The following is a 24,651-nucleotide window of genomic DNA, read 5'->3' as shown; positions in this document are numbered from 1 at the left end:
CTGAGCTATGCCAGCCAGGGCTGATTTAAATCTTTATTAATTAAATCTTTGTTACTACTCTGTATTTTATTTTTCTTACGCATTCTACTATACAAGTTCTGTATATTGAAGACATTACTTTTGTAGTAAGTAACAAGTGCTGTATAGGATCTTGAATCCAAGTCCTTCTTAACCTTATTATCCTCAGTGCCTTATCCCTAAAGTAAGGGTGATGATACAGCTACCTATTTCATAGGATTCCCATGAGAATTAAATGAGGTGATAACCAGAAATACTCTGTAAAATGCATATAAATCCTAACTTCTGTTTGAAATCTATTCTACATTTTGGGGAAACAGATCTATTAGGATCTCTTAGTAGTATTGGCATGTTTATGAATTCTTCATGCTTTTAGGACAAGAGTCTACTGAATTACCTGATATCTATAAATTCTTTGTCGGTGAGAACAGTATATAACTCTTGTGCAAAGTGCAGTGCCCACATATAGTTGATACTTCACTGAGTCTTTGTTGGAACTACACCTTTTCAAACAAGGTGGGGGTGAAAAGAGCCTTGGTTTTGACAGTAGAAGATTTTGCCTTGGGCAGATGACTTGACTTTTATTTTCTGTTCTGTAAAGTAGGTTTAATCCCTAATTTATAAGGAAGATTCCGTGAGGTGTAAACATGTTCATTCATGTAACAAATATTTATTGAGTCTGTTGTTCTAGATGCAAGACACTGTTACACGCCCTGGCTTGTGTAGCTCAGCGGATTGAGCATGGGCCTGTGAACCAAAGCTTTGGTGGTTCAATTCCCAGTCAGGGCACATGCCTGGGTTGCAGGCTGGGTCCCCAGTAAGTGGGCCGTGAGAGGCAACCACCCATTGATGTTTCATTCCCTCCCTTTCTCCCTCCCTTCCCCTCTCTCTAAAAATAAGTAAAATCTTTAAAAAAAAAAAAGACATTGTTACAGGTACTTCAGATACAGCAGGAAATGACACAAAGCTGTTTTTATAGATTTTTTTTTAAAGATTTTGTTTATTTGTGTTTAGACAGAGGGGAAGGGAGAGAGAAAGAGGAGAGAAACATCAGTGTGTGGTTGCCTCTCACGCACCCCCTACTGGGGACCTGGCCAGCAACCTGGACATGTACCCTGACGGGGAATTGAACCGGTGACCCTTTGGTTCATAGGCTGGAGCTCAGTCCGCTGAGCCACACCAGCCAGGACTAAGATTTTTATATTCTAGTATTAAAAACACATGTCTTATGATTTCCAGAAGTGATAAGTGAGGAAAATAAAAGCCTTTTTAAGTAGCATGCCAATGAGGCCTCAGAGGAAATGATGTACTCAGCAGGTGTATATAAAAATAATGACAGTGAAAACTTGTGAAAATGGATCTTGAGAGAGTGGGCATAGTGAAGTCAAATGATCTTTTCCCCCTAATACCTGACACAATAAATATGAAAGGTAAAAGTCAGCCAAAGATAAAATAGAAAAAAAAACAAATGCCATTAACTAGTTGACGCTTGAGCAACATGGATTTGATCTGCAGGGGTTTACTTACATGTTGTTGTTTTTTTAATAAATATATAGCCAGCCCTTAGTATTTGCAATTTCACACCCTCAAATTCAGGCAACCACAGATTGCAGGATAGTATTTATCCAAGGTTGGGAAATTGCAGGTGCAGAGGCCAGTTGTATGCATTATTCTACACCATTTTATATACGGTACTTAAGCATCCCTGGATTTTGGTAACTGGGAGTCCTGGAACCAGTCTGCCATGTATACCAAGGGATGACTGAGTTTTGGGGGGTCAAAAATTATCCTTGGATTTTGGACCAAATGGGTGCCTCTGACCTCTCGGCTCCCTGCCTTATTGTTCAAGGGCCAGCTGTAAATATTAAAAAGAAAATCCCTTCCATCAAAGTTGAAATAAAAAGAGAATACCACAAAACTCAAAGTGGCAGCTCAGGATATAGTATCAAAATGTGTAATGTTATTCTGTGCCTCACATGTATTCGTACAAGTACTTGATTTACTTTTATAGAGAAAGGCATAGACATTTCTGGTACAGTTTAGTGTAGGTTCTAACCATGCAGCCCTCTTTTATCACAAAATTCTGAAAACTAATAATTTCGAATCTGGAAAGAAGGAAGCAGGAAAATCTGTATTTTCTGATGTAGGGGATAGTGGAACTGTCTCTTGGACAAAGAATTGGGTATGATGGGGTGATGGTGTGTGGAATTAGGGATTACCTCTCAGAAATAAAAGTTACTGGGTCCCGTGAGGTGGAGCAATGATAGGGAAGTCAAGGCCAACTTCTCCCCTGTGTAAGTGGGCTCTCTCCCAACATGGGACTTTGCCCTTTCTAAGAAGTAAAAACAAAGCCTAGGTGTAACTAGCAAAGACTGCATCCAGTCTTAGCAGAACTACGTCTTACCCCAATTCCTTGTCTTTTACCACCTACATAAAAGTAGAGGAAATGAAAACTGCACTTGAAGAAGAGAGAAAAAACAGACCGTAGATAGAAGGTTGACAGGAAACCAGTAACAAACCCCACATACCATTTTGGAGCAAGTAGGTGATCTAAACAGAGTTGCCCCCGTGAAGGTATGAGCTTGATGAAAAGTGGCATACCACTCACGTAATTATACTGTGGGCAGTAAAATTAAATGAATGGTACATACAAAAATGAGTCAAGAACCATATCTGGAAGAAAATGATCTAAGGAACACCTAATTCCCAGCAGATTTTTTAAGATACAGAAGAATGAATTCAGTGAAACCAAGAGATCAAAGGTGAGAAAAGAAAGAAACCATGAGATGCCAAGGGAAATTGAATTGTTAAGGAAACCAAGCCACACAATATGATACATTTAATGAATTTAGAATATAACAAAAGACTTGACTAAAAATCAAAGTACGAATGTAGAGAAAGACTTAAGATAATTGAGCGAATGCAGGTGAAAAAGGCAAAGCATTCACAGAGAAGGTATCTATGGAAGACCTGGGTTGTGGGCCAGGTCCCTGGCTGGTGGAATGTGAGAGGCAACCAGTATCTCATACAACCATGTTTCCTGTTCTGTCTCCCTCCCCCCTTCCTCTCTAACTAAAATACGATCTTTAAAGGAAAAAACAATTTAAAAAATAATCATTAAATAAAGCACATTGAGTACAAGACTAGTTGACAGAGACTTAGCCTGGTGGTGGTTTTGAAAATATTGTCAGTCTTTAATTTTAACCATTCTAGTAGGTAGTAGTGGTATTCCATTGTGGTTTTAAATTTCATTTTCCTAGTAACTAATGATACTGAGCATCTTTTCACATGCTTATTTGGCATCTGTATATCTTCTGTAGTGGAATGTGTGTTTATATCCATTTTTAAACACCTTTATTGAGATACTGTTGACAGAACAAATGCCCATATTTAAAATGTATACTTTGCTAAGTTTTTTTTTTTTAAGATTTTATGTATATATTTTTAGACAGGGGAAAGAAGGGAGAAGGATAGGGAGAGAAGCATCAACGCATGGTTGCTTTTCATGTGTCCCCACTGGGGACCTGGCCCGCAAACCAGGCATGCGCCCTGACTGGAAATCAAACCAGCGACCCTTTGGTTCACAGGCCTGTGCTCAATCCACTGAGCCACACAAGCCAGGGCTACTTTGCTAAGTTTCGACGTATGTTCACATTCATGAAACCATTGCCACAATCAAGGTAAGAAAAAAAAATGTCACCCCACACACACACACACCGAAGTTTCTTCATATTCCTTTGTAAATTTTTTCTCTTGTCTGTCCTGTGTCTCTTTTCCCATCCCTAGGTCACCACTGATCTTTTGTTTCTATCCTTAGTACATTTTTTATGAATGAGGTCATACAGGATGTACTTTTTTGGTGGGCTCTGAGTTTTTCAGCATCATTATTTCCCCATCCTTGTTGCACATATCAATAGTTCATTTGTTTTCACTTCTGTGTAATCTGTTGTATGAATATACCATAATTTGTTTATCCAGTCACCTGTTGATGAATTATATCTGGGGTTTTTTGGCTATAATAAATAAAGCTTTTATAAAAATTAGTGTATAAGTCTTTGTATGGGCATTTACGATGTGTATATGTTTAACTTTTTAAGAAGCAACCAGACTGTTTTCCAAAGTGATTATAACCATTTAACATATCTTTCAGTAGTGTTTGAAGAATTCTAGTTCCTCCACATCTTTGCCAGTAGTTCATATGATCAGTGTTTAATATTAGCCACACAAGACGTGTAGTAGTAGTATATCCTTGTGGTTTTAATTTCCCTAACGACTAGGGATCTTGAACATGTTTTCAAGTGCTTGTTTTCCATCTCTCTCTGTCATCATTGGGAAAGTATCAGTTCAGATCTTTTGCCCGTATTTTTATTGGGTCATTTATCTTTTTGTTACTAAACTGTAGGAATTCTTCATATTTTCAAGATATGAGTTCTTTTTGAGATTATATACATTTCTGATGTGTTCACCCTGTCTGTGGCTTGCCTTTCGTTTTATTAATAGGGCCTATTGAGCCCTGGCTGGCATAGCTCAGTGGATTGAGCGTGGGCTGCGAACCAAAGTATCACAGGTTCGATTCCCAGTCAGGGCGCATGCCTGGGTTGCAGGCCATGGCCACAGCAACTGCACATTGATGTCTCTCTCTCTCTCTCTCTCTCTCTCCCCCTTCCCTCTCTAAAAATAAATAAATAAAATCTTAAAAAAAAAAAAAAATAGGGCCTATTGAGAAGTTTTAAATTTTGATCAAGTCCAATGTAAGAGTTTATTTTTTAATCCACTTTTATTTTTTTACTTTTTAATAATTTTACATCCTTGAGGGTTACAGCATTGTACAGATTCTATGTCCAGTGGCCTTAGCAGGAAGGCTGCTTTGGGACTCGGCTGTAGCCATGCCACTGTTTCCATGAGGACGTTATCTTTCCCCAGATGACTCTGGTTTCGTTTGGTTTGCTACCAGGTGCCGCTGTGTTCTTTGCCTTGTACACATAAACACATCTCTTGCCTAGGTAGAATTCAGTTTCACCTCAAGCATAAATACCTTCCATTTAAGAAAAGTTGTGCACTCCCTCTGATTCTGGAGACCCTGTTTATAGGCAGCAGAAATGGCCTTGGACCACAGCCTTATAGACATATTTGTTTTACTGTAAGATTTTTATTTATTTTTAGAGAGAGGGGAAGGGGCAGGGGAAGATAAACACTGATGTGAGGGAGAAACATTGACTGGTTGCCTCTTGCTTGTGTCCCTACTGGAGACTGAACCTGCAGCCCAGGCATGGGCCACTGGGAATTGAACCCGCATCCCCGAGCCTTTCAGGACAACACCCAAGCAACTGAGCCTCACTGGCTGGTCAGGGCTGTGTTTGTGATTTTAGAAGTCCTGTTCTCACAGGCTCCACGATGGCAGAAAGAGAGGCTGGTGGTTGGCTTTGGTTTTGCTCCTAAGATAGCAAAGGACTTTTCTTCTGCTTTCTTGTAGAGTTTCTAGTTTCAGTTCTTACATTTAGGTCTGTGATCTCTTTTCAGTTAATTTTTATATGTGAGGATCAAGGTTCATTTTTTTCCCATATGAATATCCAATTGTAGCACCAGTTTTTATTTTATTACTTTGGTCTTCTTGCTTTATCAATTATGGATAGCTTTTTCCCTATCAGGTTTTTTCTCATGCATTTTGGTGCTGTTTAAAGATGTGTTGCTTGTAACATTATATTTATCTGATGAATTGATGCTGTTATAATTATTTCTGCTCATACTCCTTCATTGGAATGTGTTTTGACTGATATTAATTCATATAGCCAGCCACACCAGCCTTCTTTCGTTGTGTCGTTGTGTGGTTGATCTTTTTTCACCCTTTTACTTTTGACCTCTTTCTTACTTTAAATATAAAGTGTATTTTTTACATAAATTATTCAATTTATTTACACTTAGAAAAAACCAGTTCACCCATTTCACCTACCTCCCAACCCTCACCTCTGGCAACGACCAGTCTGTTCTTTTTATCAATGAGCTTGAATTTGGTTTTCCTTTTTTTTTTTTTTTTTTTTAGATTCCAACAAAGGGGGATCATAGGGTATTTGTCTTTCTCTACCTTATTTCACTTAATGTAGTGCCCTTAAGGTCAGTCCATGTTTACACAAATGGGAAGATTTCGTTCTTTTTTTAATATATATACTCCATTGTATATATACACCACAATTTCTTTATCCATTGATGGATACTTACATTGCTTCCTTATCTTGGCTAGTATAAACAGTGCTGAAATGAGCCCTGGCTGGTGTGGCTCTGTGGATTGAGCACCGACCTGCAAACCAAAGCATCACCGGTTTGGGTTGGGGGCCAGGTCCCTGGTTGGGGGCATGTGAGAGGCAACCAATTTACCTATCTCTCATACGTCAATGTTTTTCTCCCTCTCTTTCTCTGTCCCTTCCCATCTCTCTAAAATAAATAAAATCTTAAAAAACTAATGCTGCAATAAACATGAGATGCATATATCTTTTCAAGGTAGTGTTTTCATTTTCTGTGGATAAATACCCAGAAGTGGAATTGCTGGATCATATGGTAGTTCTGTTTTCAATTTTCAATGAACCGCCAAACTGTTTTGCACTGACTGCACCAATTTACAGTCCCACCAGCAGTGCACAGGGGGTCCCTTTTCTCCACACCCTCACCAATACTTGTTATTTCTGTTATGTCTTTTTGGTAATAGCCATTCTCACAGGAATGAAGAAATACCTAAAATGTTTTTCTTATACAGCTAAACATACAGGTTTTTTAATCTAGGCTGTTTGCCTTTTACATGTTTTTTAGTCTTTTAATGTAATTACTGGTGGTGGCAGGTTAATTTTAATCATTTTGGTATTGAGTTTTCCCTTCTGTTTTTGTACTTTGCCCCTCTTTTCCATTTTGTTTGACCTTCTTTTAAGTGACTTGAGTGTTTTTAGTTTATGATTTTATCTCCTTTTGTGACTTTCTGTAATAGCTTTGTTGCCTTTGTATCATTTACTTTAGTGATTGTAATGTCTGTCTGACTTGTTATAGTCTCTCTTCATGTGGTAGTTTACTACTTTGTGAACTCAGAAACTTCACGGATTCCCATTTTACCTTCCCCCTGCCCTTTGTGATCTTGTTTTCATATATCCGCTTCCATACCTGCTGTATACCCCATAATACATTATTGTTTTTGCTTGAAATAATCTATAGTTTTTAAGGAAAAGAAGTGTGTGTGTGTGTGTGTGTGTGTGTGTCTTGTCGAAAGGTCTTTTATATTTATTCACCTATTGACATTGACCCTTTTGGTGCTCCACATTCCTTCATGCAGATGGACTCTTCCATCTGGTATTTGTTTCCCTGCAGTCTGAAGAACTTATTTTAATTATTTTTTTGAAGTGCGGATGTGTTGGAGACAGTCTCTGTTTATGTCTGTCTAAAAATGTATTTAATTTGAGCATGGGCCTGCAAACCAAAGGGTTGCTGGTTCAATTCCCAGTCAGGGCACGTGCCTGGGTTGCATGCCAGATCCACAGCAGGGGGCGTGCAAGAAGCAACCACATATTGATGTTTCTCTTCCTCTCTTTCTCCCTCCCTTCCCCTTCTCTAAAAATAAGTAAATAAAATCTTTAAAAATGTATTTATTAATATTTCTTTTAATGGACATTTTATTGGATGTTAATTTTTTTCCTTTCAGCACTGTTAAAAGTTCCATTGTCTTACTGTTTTATTGTTCCCATTAGAAATGAGCTATAATTCTTATTATTCTGTTTGAATATATGTGTATTATTTATGTACTTCAGAGTGTATCTGCGTGTTTTAATTTATCTTGCCTGGGATTTGCTCAGCTTTTTGGATTTGTGGGTTGATGTCTTTTCATTAATTTTGGAAAAATTTTGGCCATTATATTCCAATATTTTTCTGTCTTTTAGGACTCCAGTTAATTGTATGCTAGATTATTTGAAATTGTCTCCTGGTTTTTCATGCTTTTTTTTCTTTTGTTTTAAATTTTCACTTTTTGTTTCACTTGGATATTTCTATTTTCCTCAAATACATAGGTTTTTTGTTGTCATTGTTTCCAGTCTATGGTTATCTTTTACAGAATCTCTTGTAGGTTCCATTTCTGTGCTGAATTCCTCATCTGTTTATGCATGTTCACCTTTTCTACTGGATTCTTTTATATGTGTATTATTTGTATTTTAAAGTCTTTGATAATTATATCATCTTGTCTATGGATATCCTTGTACTGACTTACTTTATGAGTTAAGAATTTTCTGCTTTTTTGCATATCTAACAACTTTTTTTAAAAAATTGTTTACCAGAAAATTCTATTTTAAAGAAGGGTAGACAGTGAAGTAAATATTTACTCTTTAGAAGGGTATGCCAATACTAAGGAGGCCTGAGTCCATTTAATTTGCAGTTGAACTGAATCTGGGCTTTGTGACCTTTTTAGTTAGATTCAGTCTCACATTGGCTTTAGTGCCTTCATCCAAGCTTTGAATCAAGCATTGATAAGACTTCAGGTGTCTTACCATGCTTTACAGCAGGGGTGTCAAATTCATTTCCACTGGGGGCCATGTCAGCCTCGAGGTTGCCTTCAAAGGGCCAAATGTAATTTTAGGACTGTATAAATGTAACTGCTCCTTAACAGTTAAGCGAGAGCTCGACACTGCTGCCAAGTAAAAACAAAGTGCAGGGCAGGATCAAACAAGGTAGAGGGCGGATTCGGCCTGCTGGCCTTGTGTTTGCCGCCTGTACTTGACAAGCTTGCTACTAGTGTTGTGGACCTTTGGATTTTCTTTCTCTCTGATTTACTCCTGGTACTCGGCAAGAAGGAAACAAAGTTTACAAAGTGAGCTCTTAGATTTTGGAATATGACTTGTATGTGGTCCTGACTCATTGTTTTTTGTTTTCTTGCCCTAGGTATTCCTGGAGTGGAGAACCACTTTTTTTGACCTGTCCTACATCAGAAGTCACTGAGCTCCCAGCCTGCAGCCACTGTGGAGCCCAGAGGATATTTGAGTTTCAGCTCATGCCAGCGCTGGTCAGCATGCTGAGAAGTGCTGATTCAGGTAATAAGCCCTTCATTAGTTTGGGTTTGTGAGTTTACAGCAGTTATTTGGAATTATTTTAAAGTGAAAGACTATTTCATTTTGTTTACTTATAAAATATAAGCATATTACAGAAAATTTGGGAAATCAAAATTATTTTAAGAAAATTTATAACCCACCAATCTAATGAATGCATTGATAACATTTTTGTTGATTGAAGGCATGCCATTTTCTGTCATTAAAATTATTTTCATCATATTACTACATAATAAATATTACTCTTCTAAAAATAGCTTTTATGTAATTGTAATTATCATTTATAGCCTTTATTTCTAGAAATTAAAAAAATGGAAAGTTTTTATAATAAAAGTAATATATTTTGTGGAGCAAGATTCAGGCAGTGGAGAAGTATAAGCAGTAAGAAGTAGAGCCCTTCCTAATGTCAGTTACTAGAGGGAAACTGTTTTTAATGGTGAGTGTGTTTTCTTCTAGCCACATATGTACACACACAAATAAATATCCATATGAAGCAGATTTTTTGACAAAAATTGGCGTACTATTTTTTAGCCTCTTTTGGTTTCTCATATAATTGTGGAGTTTTTCCCATATTAATTCGAGTTTTTGCAAATACCTTTATTGAAATGTAATTGTCATGTAACAAAACTATATATTGTAAGGGTACAGTCTGCTAAGTATTGGCAAACATGCACATGAGGTCATCACTAGCACAAGCAAAGTAATGAATGTGTTCATCACTCTCAGAAGTTTTCTCAAGCACCTTTGTGTCCTCTTTTACCCCTTCTGCTAAGCCCTGGTCTGCTTTTTTATTACAGATTAGTTTGCATTTTCTAGAAATTTTATACAATCATGTACTTTTTGTCCATTAATTACTTTGAGATATATCTGTGTTTTTGTGTATCAATAAATCACATCTTATTATTGCTGATTACTATTCTGTTTTGTGGGTACGTCACAGTTTTGTTTTGTTTTGTTTTGTTTTCAGTTTGTTTATTGAAGGATTTTTTGTTAGGTGTTACATGTTGTTTCCTTTTGGGGCTGTTACAAATAAAGCTGCTATCAGCATTAGTGTACATGTCTTTATATGGACACAGCTTTTATTAATTGGGTAAATACCTAGGAGTAAAATGGTTGGTTCATATATTAGGTGTGTTTTTGATTTTTTCTTTAATTGGTTTGTTTGTTTGTTTGTTTGTTTGTTTGTTTTTAGAGAGAGGGAAAAGAAGGGAGAAAGAGGAGAGAAACATGTTGCGTGCCCCTTACTGGGGATCTGGCCTGCAACCCAGGCAGGTTCCCTGAGTGGGAATCGAATCAGCACCCTTTGGTTTGCAGGCTGGCACTCAATCCACTGAGCCACACCAGCCACGGCTGTTTGACTTTTTTTAATACACTGCCAAACTGTTCTCCAAAATGATTGTGCCCCTTACGTACCAACCATACATGAGAGTTGCACATTCTTGATACCACTTTATATGGTCTTTTTAATTTTAGCCAGTTTCATAGTTGTGTTGTGATGTTTCATGGTTTTATCTTGTATTTCTCTAACTGCTGATGATTTTGGGCATATTTCTCTAATGGCTGATAATTTTGAGCATCTTTTCATACCATGGTATGTTTTCTTTGATCAAGTGCCTGTTCTAATCATGTGTTTCTTTAAAAATTGGGTTGTTTCTTACTTACTGAATTCTTGAAAGTTTTATATATATTCTGGATACAGGTCCTTTATCTGATTTCTGTCCTCTTTACATAATGAACAAATATTTTTTCTAAGACTGTGGCTTGTCTTTTTTAATTTTTTTATTTTTGGAATAGACTGTATTTTTTTAGAAGCTTTACATTAATATAGTACTTTTGTTTGTATTAGTGAACCAATGTTAATGCATCATTATTAACTAAAGATCATAAATGTTAATGCATCATTATTAACTAAAGATCATTATTTATATTTCCTTAGTTTTTACCTAATATCCAAGGTTCCATCCAGGATGCCATGTTGCATTTAGTTGTTATGTCTCTTGCCTGTCATGGATTTCAGACTTTCCTGCATTTTGGGTGACTTTAAAAAAAAAGAATTAATTAATTAATTAATTTTTAAATTTTATTTTAATTGTTGTTGAAGAACAATTTTTTATCTTTTACTCCCATCTCAACCCACCCACCCAGCCTTCCCCTCCTCCCTCCCATTTCCACCCATCCCTAGTTTTTTATCCATGTGTCCTTTATACTTGTTCCTGTTTGGGTGACTTGAACAGGTTTGGGGTACTGGTCACTTACTTTGTAGGATGCCCCTCTATTGGAATTTGTCTGATGTTTTCACTTGTGATTAGAATGGGGCTATGTGTTGCTGAGAGGAATATCACAGAAGTAAAGTGCCATTTTCCTCCTGTCACGTATGTCAAGGGTACATGCTGTAAGCATGACTTATGACTAGTGGTATTGGCCTTGGTCACCTGGCTGAGGCAGTGTTTATCAGGTTTCTCCACTGGAAAGCCCCTCCTTTTTCTCCCCTTTCGTAATATACTAGCTCGTCTTTTCATTTTCTAATCTGTGTTCTCTCAAAAAGTAGAAGTTTTTTGTTAATTAAAAAAGGTTTTTTATTGCCCTGGCTGGTGTGGCTCATTGGGCTGAGTTCCAGCCTGCAAATCAAAGGGTCTCCAGTTCAATTCCCAGCCAGGGCACATGCCTGGGTTGCAGGCCAGGTCCCCAGTCCCTAGGAGGGCACATGAGAGGCAACCACAACATTGATGTTTCTCTCTCTCTCTTTTTCCCTCCCTTTCCTTCTCTCTAAAAATAAATAAATAAATAATCTTTAAGATTTTTTTTTAAGGGAGGGTGAGAAACATCAATGTGAGAGAGAAATACTGATCAGTTGGTTGCATGTTGTACAGGCCCCAACTGGGAGGCCAAACCCACGACCCAGGCACATGCCCTCACCGGAAATCAAACCTGTGACCTTTCAATTTGTGGACCACATGCCCAAGCAGCTGAGCCATACCAGTCAGGGCTGAAAAAGTAGACGTTTTTAATTTTAAAGGACAATTATTTTTTCCTAATGTGGATCATGCTCTTGATGTTTGATCCAAGAAATATTTGTCTAACCCAAGGATGCAAAGACTGTCTGCCAGGTTTTCTTCTAGTTTTAAATTTTACATTTAGATTTATACCCATTTTGAATTAATTTTGGGGGTGTGAAGTATGAATCAGTTTATTCTCTTTGTGTGAATAACCAGTTGTTTTCAGTACCATTTATTGATAAGGCTGTCCTTTGTCTGCTGAGTCTTTTCACCTTTGTTGAAAACTGGTTGTCCATATACATGTGAATGTACTTCTGCACTCTCCAGTCTGCATTCTGCTTCATTAATCTGTTTTCTGTCACATCTCCACCGCCACAACTGTCTTGATTACAGCAGCTTTATAATAAAACTTATAATCTGGTAGTGTTAGTGTTTCAGCTTTATTTTTCCTTTTTCAAAGACATTTTGGCTCTTATGCGTCCTTTGCATTTCTATGTATATGTATTTTAGAATGTGATAGTCAATTTCCTTAAAATAAAAGACTTCCTGGGATTTCTATTGGGATTGCAGTTTGGAGAGAATTGGTATCTTAACAATATTGAGTCTTGCAACCCATGTGCATAGACTCCCTCTCCATTTATTTAGTTTGTCTTTGATTTCTTGTAGTAGTATCCTGTAGTTTTCATTTTATAGTCTTGTACGTCACTTTTCTGTTTCCCCCCTAATATTTAATACTTGTCTATGCTGTTGGAAATGGCATCTTAAAAGTTTCAATTTCTGCCTTGGCTGGTGTGACTCAGTTGGTTGGAGCATTGTCCTGTAAATTGAAAGTTTGCAGGTTCGATTGCCAGTCAGGGCACATGCCAGGATAGTGGTTTTGGTCCCCAGTCAGGGCATGTGCGAGAGGCAACTGATCAATATTTCTCACATTGATGTTTCTCTCTCTCCCCTCCTTTTCCTCTCTCTGAAATCAATAAACATGTCCTCAGGTAAGGATTTAAAAGTTTTTAGGTTTCTAACGTTTGCTGCTAGTATATCAGAATACAATTGATTTTTTAAAAATTTTTGTGATAAAAGGTACATAATATAAATCTTACAATTTCAGCCATTTTTAAGTGTACAATTAAGTGATATTAAGTATATTTACAATGTTGCACAACCACTAACCCTGTTTATTTCCAGAACTTTTAAATCACTGCAGATCAAAAATCTGTACCCATTAAAAATTAACTACCCCTACCTACCAAAAAGAGTTTGCTCACCATTCCTTCTTCCTCCAGTCATTGGTAACCTCTATTCTGCTTTCCATCCATGAATTTGCGTATCTTAGATATCTCATATTCATATAGGGAGAATCATATAAAATGTGTCTTTTTATGTCTGGCTTATTTCACTCTGAATAATATTTCAGGATTCATTCATGTTGTAGCATGTATCAGAATTTGCCTTTTTTTAAAGCTGAATAATATTCCATTGTGTGTATGCACAGATTGTGTTTATTCATTCGTTAATGAGGGCTTCCATCTTTTGGCTGTTATGAGTAATGCTTCTGTAAACAGTGGTATACAAGTAACCGTTTGAGTGCCAGTTTTCAATTCTTTGGGGTATGTATTAGAAATTACATTGTTGGGTCATGGTAAATCTGTGGTCACCTTTACCGGGCAGCCTCCAAACTGTTTACCAAGTGGCTGCACCATTTTACATCCACACCACATCGTTGCCAACACTTGTTATTTTCTGTTCCTTTCATAATAGCCATCCTGCTGGGTGTGAGATGGTATCTCATTACAGTTTTTATTTGCATTTCTCTAATAACTAATTGTTAATTTAAGCATCTTTTTCTATGTTTATTGGCTATTTAAACATCTTTATTTGGATAAGTGTTTATACAAGTTCTCTTCTTGGGTTATCTTTCTGTTGTTGAAGTATATGAGTTCTTCATATATTTTGCATATTAATCTCTTAACCAAATTATCATATATATGATTTGCAAACGATTCTCCTCATTCTGTGGGTTGTGACTTAACAAATAGCTAAAACCAAAAAAACATAAAATGTTTCCATAATACCACAGATTTTTATTAATAAAGCTATATAGTATCAAATTGGAGGCTGGGAATGGGAATCCGACATAAAAGTTTTTAATTTTGAAGAAGGTCATTTATCTATTTTTTTCTTTTATTACTTGTACTTTTGGTGTCACACTTAAGAAACCACTGCCTAATCCAAGGTTGTGAATATTTTCACCTGTTTTTTCTTCTAAGAGTTTTATATCTTTAGCTCATAAATTTAGGTTTTTAATCCATTTCCAATTAATTTTTGTAGATGATATAAAGTAAGGGTCCAACATCATGGTTTTGCATGTGGATATCCAGTTTTCCCTGCATCATTTGTTGAAAGATTTTTCTTTCCCCTTTGAATGGACATGGCACTTGTGTGAAAAATGATTGGACCATATGAGGGATCACTATTGCATTGGTTTATCTATCTTTATGTCAGTACCATGCTATTTTGAATACTATAGCTTTATAGTAAGTTTTAAAATCAAGAAATGTGACTCCTTCAACTTTGTTCTTTTTTAAAAAAAGATTTTATAAATTTATTTTTAGAGAGGGGGGAAGGGAGGGAGAAAGAGGAGGAGAGAAATATCAATGTGTGGTTGCCTCTCACGCGGCCCCCACTGGGGACCTGGCCTGCAACCCATGCATATGTCCTGACTGGGAATCAAACTGGCAGCCCTTTGGTTTGCAGCCCGAGCTCAATCCACTGAGCAACACCAGCCAGGTCTCAACTTTGTTCTTATATTTCAACATTATTTTGGTTATTTGTGGTACCCTGAGATTTCTTAAGAATTTTAGAATGTTTTTCATTTTCTTAAAAAACACTGCTGGGTTTTGATAGGGGTAGCATTGAATCTGTAGATCACTGTGAGTTGTACTGTTATATTAACAATATTATTTCTTCTAATTTATGAACACAGTATGTCTTTCCATTTATTTGTGTTGTCTTTAATTTCCTTTAGAAGTGTTTTGTAGTTTTTAGTGTATAAGACTTTTGCCTCCTTTGTTAAGTTTATTACTGAGTATTTTATTCTTTTTCATGCTATTATAAAATGTTCGCTGATTTTTAAAGTTTTCTTTCAGGATTGTTCATTGCAAGTATGTGGAAATACAACTAATATGGGTGTGTTGATTATGTTCTCTAACATTGTTGAATATATGTATATTTTTATTTTTCAATTACAGCTGTCCCAGTTTTTCCCCTGTTGCTCTCCCCTGCCCGTCTTATCCCCCCACACACGCACACAGTCAGTCCGTACACTGTTGTCCATGTCCATGGGTCCTTTATACATGTTCTTCGATTAGACCCTTTCCATTCTCTCCTGTTACTCACACTCCCCTTCTTGAATATATTTATGAGAGGAAGTGAAAGCAGTGCTAAGAGGGAAAAGTTAGATCTGTAAGCACATAAATTAAAAAAAAAGAAGCCCTGGCTGGAGTGGCTCAGTGGATCGAGTGTGAGCCTGTGAAACAAAGGGTCACTGGTTTGATTTCCCACTCAGGGCACATACCTTGGTTGTGGGCCAGGTCCCCAGTAGAGGGCGCTCAAGAGGCAACCACACATTGATGTTTCTCTTCCTCTTTCTCCCTCCTTTCCCCTTTCTCTGAAAATAAATAAATAAAATCTTAAATAAAAAAAAACAAAGATCTCAAATTATTGACCTAACTGTATACCTTAAAGGGTTAGCAGATGAAGACCAACCAATGAAAGTTGGCAGAAGAAAGGGGAAAATAAAGGCCATAGAGAGATTTAATTTTTTAAAAAGGTTTTGTGTATTTATTTTAATTTTAATCTTTTTAAGATTTATTTATTTATTTTTAGAGAACAGGGAAGGGAGGGAGAAAGACAGGGAGAGAAACATCGATCTGTGAGAGATACATCACTTGGTTGCTTCTCACATGCCACCAGCTGGGGACCTGGCCTGCAACCCAGGCATGTGCCCCAGCCAGGAAACAAACCTGTGACCTTTCCATTTGTGGGCTAGCACTCAGTCCACTAGCCACACTAGCCAGGGCTTCTTGTAGTATCCTTAGTCTGGGGTTGGTTTTAGGGTAATGCTACCTCATATGATGATTTAGTATTTTCTTGTCTTCAGTTTTTTGGGGTAGTTTAAGAAGGGTTGATAGGACTTCTGGCCAAGATGGAGGTGTAGGTAGACACACTGTGCCAAAAGAAGGACAGCAACAATTTAAAAACAAAAAAACAACCAGAACTGACAGAAAATTGAACTGTATGTAAGTCTGACAACCAAGGAGTTAAAGAAGAAACATCCATCCAGACCGGAAGGAGGGGTGGAATCGGGCAGCCAGTTGAGGACTCTCGGCAAGGCAGCTGCTACAGGACCAGGGCGGGCAAAGCAGTGGCTGGCAGACCCGGTGAGGCGGTGACTGGTGGAGTGGGCAGATAAACTGGGAGGGACAACCGGGGAGCGAGACAGATGGCGCAGTCCAGGGCCCCGGCTCCGGTAAATAAAGCCTCAAACCTCTGATTGTAAACACTGGTGGGGGGTTGAGGTAGCAGCAGGAGAAACTCCAAGCCTCACAGGAGAGTTCATTGGAGAGACCCACAGGGTCCTAGAAGGCACACAAACCTACCCATACAGGAATCAGCACCAGAGGGCCCAGTTTGCTTGTAGGAAGTGGGGGAAGTGACTGAAATGCCACAGAGAGCAGAGCAAGCGCCATTGTTCCCTCTTGGACCCCTCCCCCACAAGAGCTTCTCAGATAAGGTGAAGTTCAAGGAGTTCATCATCACCAAGCCCTTATTATATGAAATGTTAAAGGGACTTATCTAAGAAAAAGAAGATAAAAAACATGTACAGTAAAATAACAGCTAACTCACAATTATGAACAGCCACACCTAAAACAAAAACAAAAGCAAACTAAGCAAACAACTAGAACAGGAACAGAACCACAGAAATGAAGATCACATGGAGGGTTATCAACAGGGGAGTGGGATGGGGATAGAGGGGGAAAAGGTACAGAGAATAAGTAGCATAGATGGTAGGTAGAAAATAGGGGGAGGTTAAGAATGGTACGGAAAATGCAGAAGCTAAAAAACTTATAAGTATGACACATGAACATGAACTGAAGGGGGGAATGTGGGTGGGGGGGGTGTACTGGGTGGAGGGGAGTGAAGGGGGGAAAATGGGACAACTGTAATAGTAAAATCAATCAAATATATATTAAAAAAAGTAAAAAAAAGACACAGAGAAAGAGGCACAATGCAGGTAAGAAGTGAAAACAAAAAAAATAACTTTTGTAGGCTTTTATTTCCTTACACTGGAACCCTGGGTTTTGCTGTCTGTCTCGTTCCCTAGTTGTTCCTCCTGGTTTATCTGCACACAAATGTGGGACTGCCCTGTCTGCTAGCCACCACCTTGCCCATCCCAGTCCTCCAGCAGCTGCCTTGCTGTGAGTCCTGTCCACCTGGCTGCCTGTCTCCACTCCTCCTAGCAGTCTAGATGAATGTGTCTACTTTAACTTCTTGGTCGTCGAACTTCCATACAGTTTGATATTCTGTCAGTCCTGGTTGTTTTTTGTTTTTAAATTTGTTGTCCTTTTGGTTGTGCGAGGAGGCACAGTATGTCTACATACGCCTCCATCTTGGCCGGAAGTCCCTCCATGTTTCATTTTGTGATAGTATGCATTTGTCTCCTTACTATAATAGACAAGAAAATGTAAACCCTTCTTTTTCCAGAGGGGTCTGTTTCTGCAAGTTAGCTGTAACTTACATATCCATTTTAACAAAAGCTTAAGTCATTATGAAACTATTTGATCATTTTATTTTCTGTATTGCATGCTAATTTTTCTTCAATTTATGGGCATGTCTGCTGAAAATATATTCTAGGGAACATTTTAGTAATCCATAATTCTTCAGTAAAATCTCAATTCAATTATGTTATTTTAGAGAATTGCCCAGGAGTAATTACATTGCATTTAAAGAATTCAAACCAGAGGCCCTGGCGGGCGTAGCTCAGTGGATTGAGCATGGGCTGCGAACCAGTGTCGCAGGTTCGATTCCCAGTCAGAGCACATGCCTGGGTTGCAGGCCACAGCCCCCAGCAACCGCACATTGATGTTTCTCTCTTTCTTTCTGCCTCCCTTCCCTCTCTAAAAAAAAATTAAAAATTAAAAAAAAAAAGAATTCAAACCAGTAATATAACCTTAAGACATTTTTTAAAGAATTTATTTATTTATTTTTAGAGAGGGAAGGCAGAGAGATAGAGAAACATCAATGTGCGGTTGCTGGGGGTCATGGCCTGCAACCCAGGCACGTACCCTGACTGGGAATCGAACCTGCGACACTTTGGTTCGCAGCCCGCTCTCAATCCACTGAGCTACGCCAGCCAGGGTTATAACCTTAAGACATTTTTACCAAAGAATAAATTTTTTCAAAGATTGTATTTCTTTATTTTTAGAAAGTGGGAAGGGGTGGGAGAGAAACATCAGTGTGAAAGAGAAATATTGATGGGTTGCCTCTCTTATGCATCCTGACCAGGAACAAACCTATACTACTCAGGAATGTGCCCTGAGAACAAACCAAAATAGCAACCTTTCAATTTGTGGGCTGCATGCCCAACCCACTGGGTCACACTGATAGGGCAAGAATAAGTTTTTAAAAGCTATTTTTCTGGAGGACCCAGTGCCTGATTGTGGAGTGGGGTGTACAAGGCTGCAGCTGGCCAGCAAGGCTACAGTGGCGGCTGGTGGAGCAGGCATTCCCACATTCACACGTAGTTAAACCAGGAGGAACAATCGGGAAGCAAGAAAGACCACACAACAGCTCCAGTGAGGGGAAATAAAGCCTCAAACCACTGATTGAAAACACCTGTGGGGGTTGAGGCAGCAGCAGGAGAAACTCCCAGCCTCACAGGAGAGTTCGTTGGAGAGACCCACCCACCCAGGAATCAACACCAGAAGGGCCCAATTTGCTTGTGGGTAGAAGGGGGAGTGACTGAAAACTGGCAGAGAGTGCAGCAAGTGGCACTGTTCCCTCTCAGAACCCTCCCCCAGATACAGCATCACAACCCAGCCACGTGGGTTGCCCCGCCCTGATGAATACCTAAGGCTCCGCCCCTCACTATGAACAGGTGCGTCAAGACAAAAAAAATGGCCCAATTGAAAGAACAGATCAAAGTTCCAGAAAAAATACAACTAAGCGACGAAGAGGTAGCCAGCCTATCATGCGCAGTTCAAAACACTGGTAATCAGGATGCTCACAGAATTGGTTGAATTTGGTCGCAAATTAGATGAAAAAAATGAAGGCTACGCTAAGTGAAATAAAGGAAAATGTACAGGGAACTAATAGTGAAGGGAAGGAAACTGGGACTGAAATCAACGATGTGGACCAGAAGGAAGAAAAAAACATACCATCAGAAAAGAAGGAAGAAATAGAATTCAAAAAAAGGAGAGGCTTAGGGAACCTCCAGGACATCTTTAAACATTCCAACATCTGAATTATAGGGGTACCAGAAGGGAAAGAGGAAGAGCAACAAGTGGAAAACTTATTTGCACAAATAATAAAGGAGAACTTCCCCAATCTGGCCAAGGAAATAGACTTCCAGGAAGTCCAAGAAGCCCAGAGAGTCCCAAAGAAGTTGGACCCAAGGAGGAACACACCAAGGCACATCATAATTACATTAGCCAAGATTAAAGATAAGGAGAGAATACTAGAAGCAGCAAGAGAACAGGAGACAGTTACTTACAAAGGACTTCCTATAAGACTGTCAGCTGATTTCTCAAAAGAGACTTTGCAGGCAAGAAGGAGCTAGGAAGAGGTATTCCAAGTCATGAAAGGCAAGGACCTACATCCCAGATTGCTCTATCCAGCAAAGCTTTCATTTAGAGTGGAAGGGCAGATAAAGTGCTTTTCAGATAAGGTCAAGTTCAAGGAGTTCACCATGCCCAGGGATTTCATCAAGCCCTTATATGAAATGTTAAAGGGATTTATCTAAGAAAAAAGATAAAAAATAGGAACAGCAGAATGACAGCAAACTCAGAGTTATTAACAACCACACCTAAAACAAAAACAAAAGCAAACTAAGCAAAGAACTAGAACAAGAACAGAACCACAGAAATGGAGATCACATGGAGGGTTATCAACAGGGTAGTGGGAGAGGGAGAGGGGGAAAAGGTACAGAGAATAAGCAGCACAGATGGTAGGTAGAAAACAGGGGGAGGGTAAGAATAGTATGGGAAAGGTAGAAGCCAAAGAACTTATATGTATGACCCATGGACATGAACTAAAGGAGGGAAATGTGGGTCGGAGGGGGTGTACTGGGTGGAGGGGAGTGAAGTGGGGGAAATGGAACAACTGTAATAGCATAATGAGTAAAATACATTTAAAAAGCTACTGTTCACTTACTAAATCTTCACAGAATCAATAAATACTGTGTTCTAAAAATTTCTTAGGTTGTAAAGATGCTTAAAATTCAGGAATTTTAAATGCTGTTTCAAGTAAATGAGAAAAATTAGTCAAAGAAAGTAAGAGTAGAAGAAATCAGAAGTAAGAGAAGCATATAAAATAATGTCAGGAAGTCATAAATACATGGAATATTTTTTGAAAATGGGTCATAAAAGCTGGTTGTAAACTTTTGTTTTAAAGCTTTATTTTTAAGGGAGGGAGGAAAGGAGGGAAGGGAATAATAGAAGAACAGGAGCATTGATTGATTCTCACAGGCCCCCAACCTGGGACCTGGCCTGCAACCCATGCATGTGCCCTGACTGGGAATCGAACTAGTGACCTTTGGGTTCTTAGGCTGGCACTCAACCCTCTGAGCCAGATCAGACAGTGCTTGTTGTAAACCTCTTGTCATGGTGTCTACAAGGGAAAAGTAATCAGTTTCAGGAGTCTGAGAGTCCATGAGGATAAAATAAAAATTTATACCCTAGTCCATCTCCAAATATTTTAGTATCATTTTTTTATTTTATCAAGTAAAAAATAAATCTCCAGCTACTTAGCCTTAGTTTTATGTTTAAGTGATTTTCATGTTTACACCAGTCTACGCTTTAGCTTTACTATACTTAAATCCTTTACTTTGATTCTTCTCTGGAAGCTAGATTCTATCAAGTAATAGCCTTTAGGAGGGCTCATAGATGTCATTCTTCAGAATGTGTGTGTTTGGCCCTGGCCCAGTAAGTAGTTCAGTTGGTTAGAGTATCCTCCTGATATACAGAAGTTGAGGATTCAATCCCCGGTCAGGGCACATGTGGAAAGCACCTAGTGAATGCATGGATAAGTGGAACAACAAATCAATGTTTCTCTCTCTCTCTCTCTCTCTCTCTCTCTCTCTCTCTCTTTCCCTTTTCCCTCTCTTTCTCTCTCTCTCTCTCTTTCAAAACCATAATTAAAAAAAAAAAGAATGTGTGTGCTAGTCTGTCTTTGTATTTGAAGGACAACACATGTAAAAAATACTTAAGCCCCAGTTTCTGTAGAGCATTGTAGGCCGGTGCTGTCACTGTATAGTGAGCCAAGGGCCCACCTGCCCTTTTACCTCTTACCTTTTGTCAGCTCCCATGGCTGGGTCTCACTGAGAAATGCATTTTTCTGAAAATCCCTGAGATCTTTCACTTTTACATAGATATCTTTTGGCATTGAGTGTTGCCCTGTAGAAGTCTGAGGGAAGCCTGTGTTCCCCCCCTTGTAACTAACACTCATGATGGGTTACTTGTAGAATTTTCATTATTCACGAAGTTCAGTCACTAAACCAGTTACTCCTTGCTGTCCCATTTTTTTATAAACCTTTTACCATGGGACAAGATTGGTTTTTGAACCAATATATTTAGTTTTTCTTCCTTTTCATTTCTGAAATTATTTTTGTTGTGTCTGTAGCTTTTCCACGGAAACAACACAAGTTGCTTCAGTCACCTTTCTCCTCTCAGATCCATGTCAACATCTGTTTCCTTTACCTCTGCATTCATTGAGGTTCTCTCAGTCTTTCCTTTCTGCCTGTAATTAGGTTTCACCTGTCTTTTTCTGTTTTTTTGTGTGTGGTTTCTGATATTTTTTATTAGGTGTGTAATGGGCCTGTCTTTACCTGTATACATTTCCTTGTCTCCGAGCCCTCCTTCACCCCCAGTGTGACAGGTCTCTGAGCTCAGGCTTCATGTGCACTACTCAGATACTTGGTATTTTATTTCTTGCACTGCCTTTTCCTGTATCTTGGCGGTTACTAGTTCCGAGTCTCCAGCCCTTTCCTACCCTTTGCTTGTTGCATATTCTTGTTAGAAATTATGTCAAAGACACCAGGTTATTTCTCTCTAGTCAGCTCTGTTTTGGCCTTCTTTCTTCTGTTGTTGATCATTTTCTTTCCATTATCCCTGCTTACATTTTTTTAAACATTTTTCCTCGACTGCTTCAAACCACTTATGCATCTCATCTTGTTGTTCCGTCTTCCTGTTCTGATATTAGCAGGAGTTGTTGCTCATGTTTCCTTGGTACCATTCTTCATGGCTCCATTCATTGATACATTTCTATAAACTCTTAGGATTTATTTTCTATATTTTGCCTGAACCCTTTCTTGGAGGTAGTATGTTCTGTTGGAATGATATATTTTTAAATGATTTTTCACTGTCAGATTGTTTAGACAGCTGTAATGAAGACTTGATTAGATTTGTTTTTATTTTTAAAGTATATTTTCCTGGTTTGGCTGGCATAGCTCAGTGGATTGAGCGCAGGCCTACGAACCAAAGGGTTCGATTCCTAGTCTATGGCATGTGCCTGGGTTGCAGGCCAGGTCCCCAGTGTGGCGGGGTGGCACGTGAGAGGCAACTACACATTGATGTTTCTCTCCCTCTCTCCTTCCCTTCCTTCTCTCTAAAAATAAGTAAATAAAATCTTTTTTAAAAGTATGAGGATATAGTAAAGATATTAAAAAATAACTTTTCTAAGTATATTTTCCTGTTAAATCTGCTTTTCATCATCAGTGGTCATTTACTATAGGAAAGAATAACTATATTGTGACTGAAAGTTAGTAAACACTAATTTTGCTTTACACAATGATTTTTTCAGCTTGTAAGGTAAAATGACTCCTTGTATCAACACTGGTTATCCTGATATTGAGCCATTTTTCTCCTTTCCTTCTATTATCATCTAATTGCTTAACCTCTTCGTTGGACGGTGAACACATAAGATGTGCCAGGCTCTGTAATAAGTATCTTACATGAATTAGTTTGTGTAATCCCCCTCACAACATTCTTGCCATCGTGATGCATAGAATCATCATTACAGGGAGGTGAAGTCTCTTGCTCCAGGTAGTACAGCTGGAGTACCAACCTAAGTAGGTTTGCTCCAGTGTCTGGCCTCTGTCCACTCAGCAAACTCAGATATTGAATGTTTCTCATAACACTTTCTCTTTGCTGGAATCCTGAATGTGTTATATTTTTCAGGTCTTTCTGTGGAATTTGGAACAGTTCTAATTTACACATGTGAGAAGAGTTGCTGGCCTCGAAATCAGCAGACTCCTATGGAAGAATTTTGTGTTGTACAAGAAGACCCAGATGAATTATTATTGAAGTAGAATATTCCCCTTTATTTATATAAATGAAAACAAATTTTAATGTTCAAATTTGTGTTTTTACTTCATTTTGACTGCAAGTTATTCATTCTTGTTTTTTGTTTGTTTTTTTAAGATTTTATTTATTCATTTTCAGAACGAGGGGAAGAGAAGGAGAAAAAGAGGGGGAGAAACATCAGTGTGTGGTTGCCTCTTGCACACCCTGTACTGGGGACCTGCCCCACAAACCAGGCATGCACCCTGACTGGGAATCAAACCAGCGACCCTTTGGTTCGCAGCCCACGCTCAATCCACTGAGCTACACCAGCTGCACTCTTGTTTTTAAGTGTCTCACTTTTTGGCACCATGCTGGGACTGAAGCAAGATTTAAAATGTCCTGGCTATGGGCTCATCTATCCTTCCAGGGTCAGTGGCCTTTCTCCACAGTAGTAACTTGGAATGAGGTTCCTCTTTAGCCCAGAGGGCAGGCATTCCCTGCACATGCAGTCTGGTGGGCATCTAGGAGGGAGAGCAGCTGAAGAGCCATGAGCAGTGGTCAGCATCTAATTACACCTGCTGCTCCTGCACCTCCATGAACTCAGTTGCAGTCCCTGGATGCTGATAGGTCAAGCCACTCCACCTGCTCCAGCTGCTCCAGGCGCTCATCCTGTGACACTAGCTGTTTATATCTATTCCATGTTCTCCCACCCCACACTCCCTGCCCTCACTTATTTCTACTGTGGACTAAAAAGGGCCACACACTATACCTGACAAGCTCAGGGGAGTCCTACATGGAAGCCTTACAAACTCACGGACTAAAAGTAATCCCACAGGATGATCTGAACATAAAACTTCCTAACTAAATGTGAGTCATGGTGGGTAGTCATGTCCTAGACCTTTAGCTTCTTTAACAAAGGTCACCCTCTACGTTAAGTGAACCTATTGTCTTTTTGCATCTAACATAATCTACCTTTGAAATCTGAGAGTGATCTTTTCCAGACCCCTCAAGGCA

The 24,651-nt window shown here is 38.7% G+C and overlaps 1 protein-coding gene across 3 annotated transcripts in view; it reads left to right on the top strand.

Annotated features, from left to right (window-relative positions):
* PDCD2L (programmed cell death 2 like) overlaps positions 1 to 23,706 on the top strand; it is a 32,953-nt gene extending 9,247 nt beyond the window's left edge. For all 3 annotated transcript variants that reach the window (XM_036012404.1, XM_028529351.2, XM_028529350.2), the window contains 2 exons: positions 8,923 to 9,071; positions 23,533 to 23,706. In XM_036012404.1, the coding sequence (XP_035868297.1) occupies positions 8,923 to 9,071; positions 23,533 to 23,663 (280 nt within the window). In that variant the 3' untranslated portion in view covers positions 23,664 to 23,706. The remainder of the gene's footprint in view (positions 1 to 8,922; positions 9,072 to 23,532) is intronic.
* The last annotated feature ends 945 nt before the right edge of the window (positions 23,707 to 24,651 follow it).

The sequence above is a fragment of the Phyllostomus discolor genome, chromosome 12, assembly GCF_004126475.2.
Source record: "Phyllostomus discolor isolate MPI-MPIP mPhyDis1 chromosome 12, mPhyDis1.pri.v3, whole genome shotgun sequence".
Classification (NCBI taxonomy): Eukaryota; Metazoa; Chordata; class Mammalia; order Chiroptera; family Phyllostomidae; genus Phyllostomus; species Phyllostomus discolor.
This window is presented reverse-complemented; position numbering and strand designations above follow the sequence as displayed.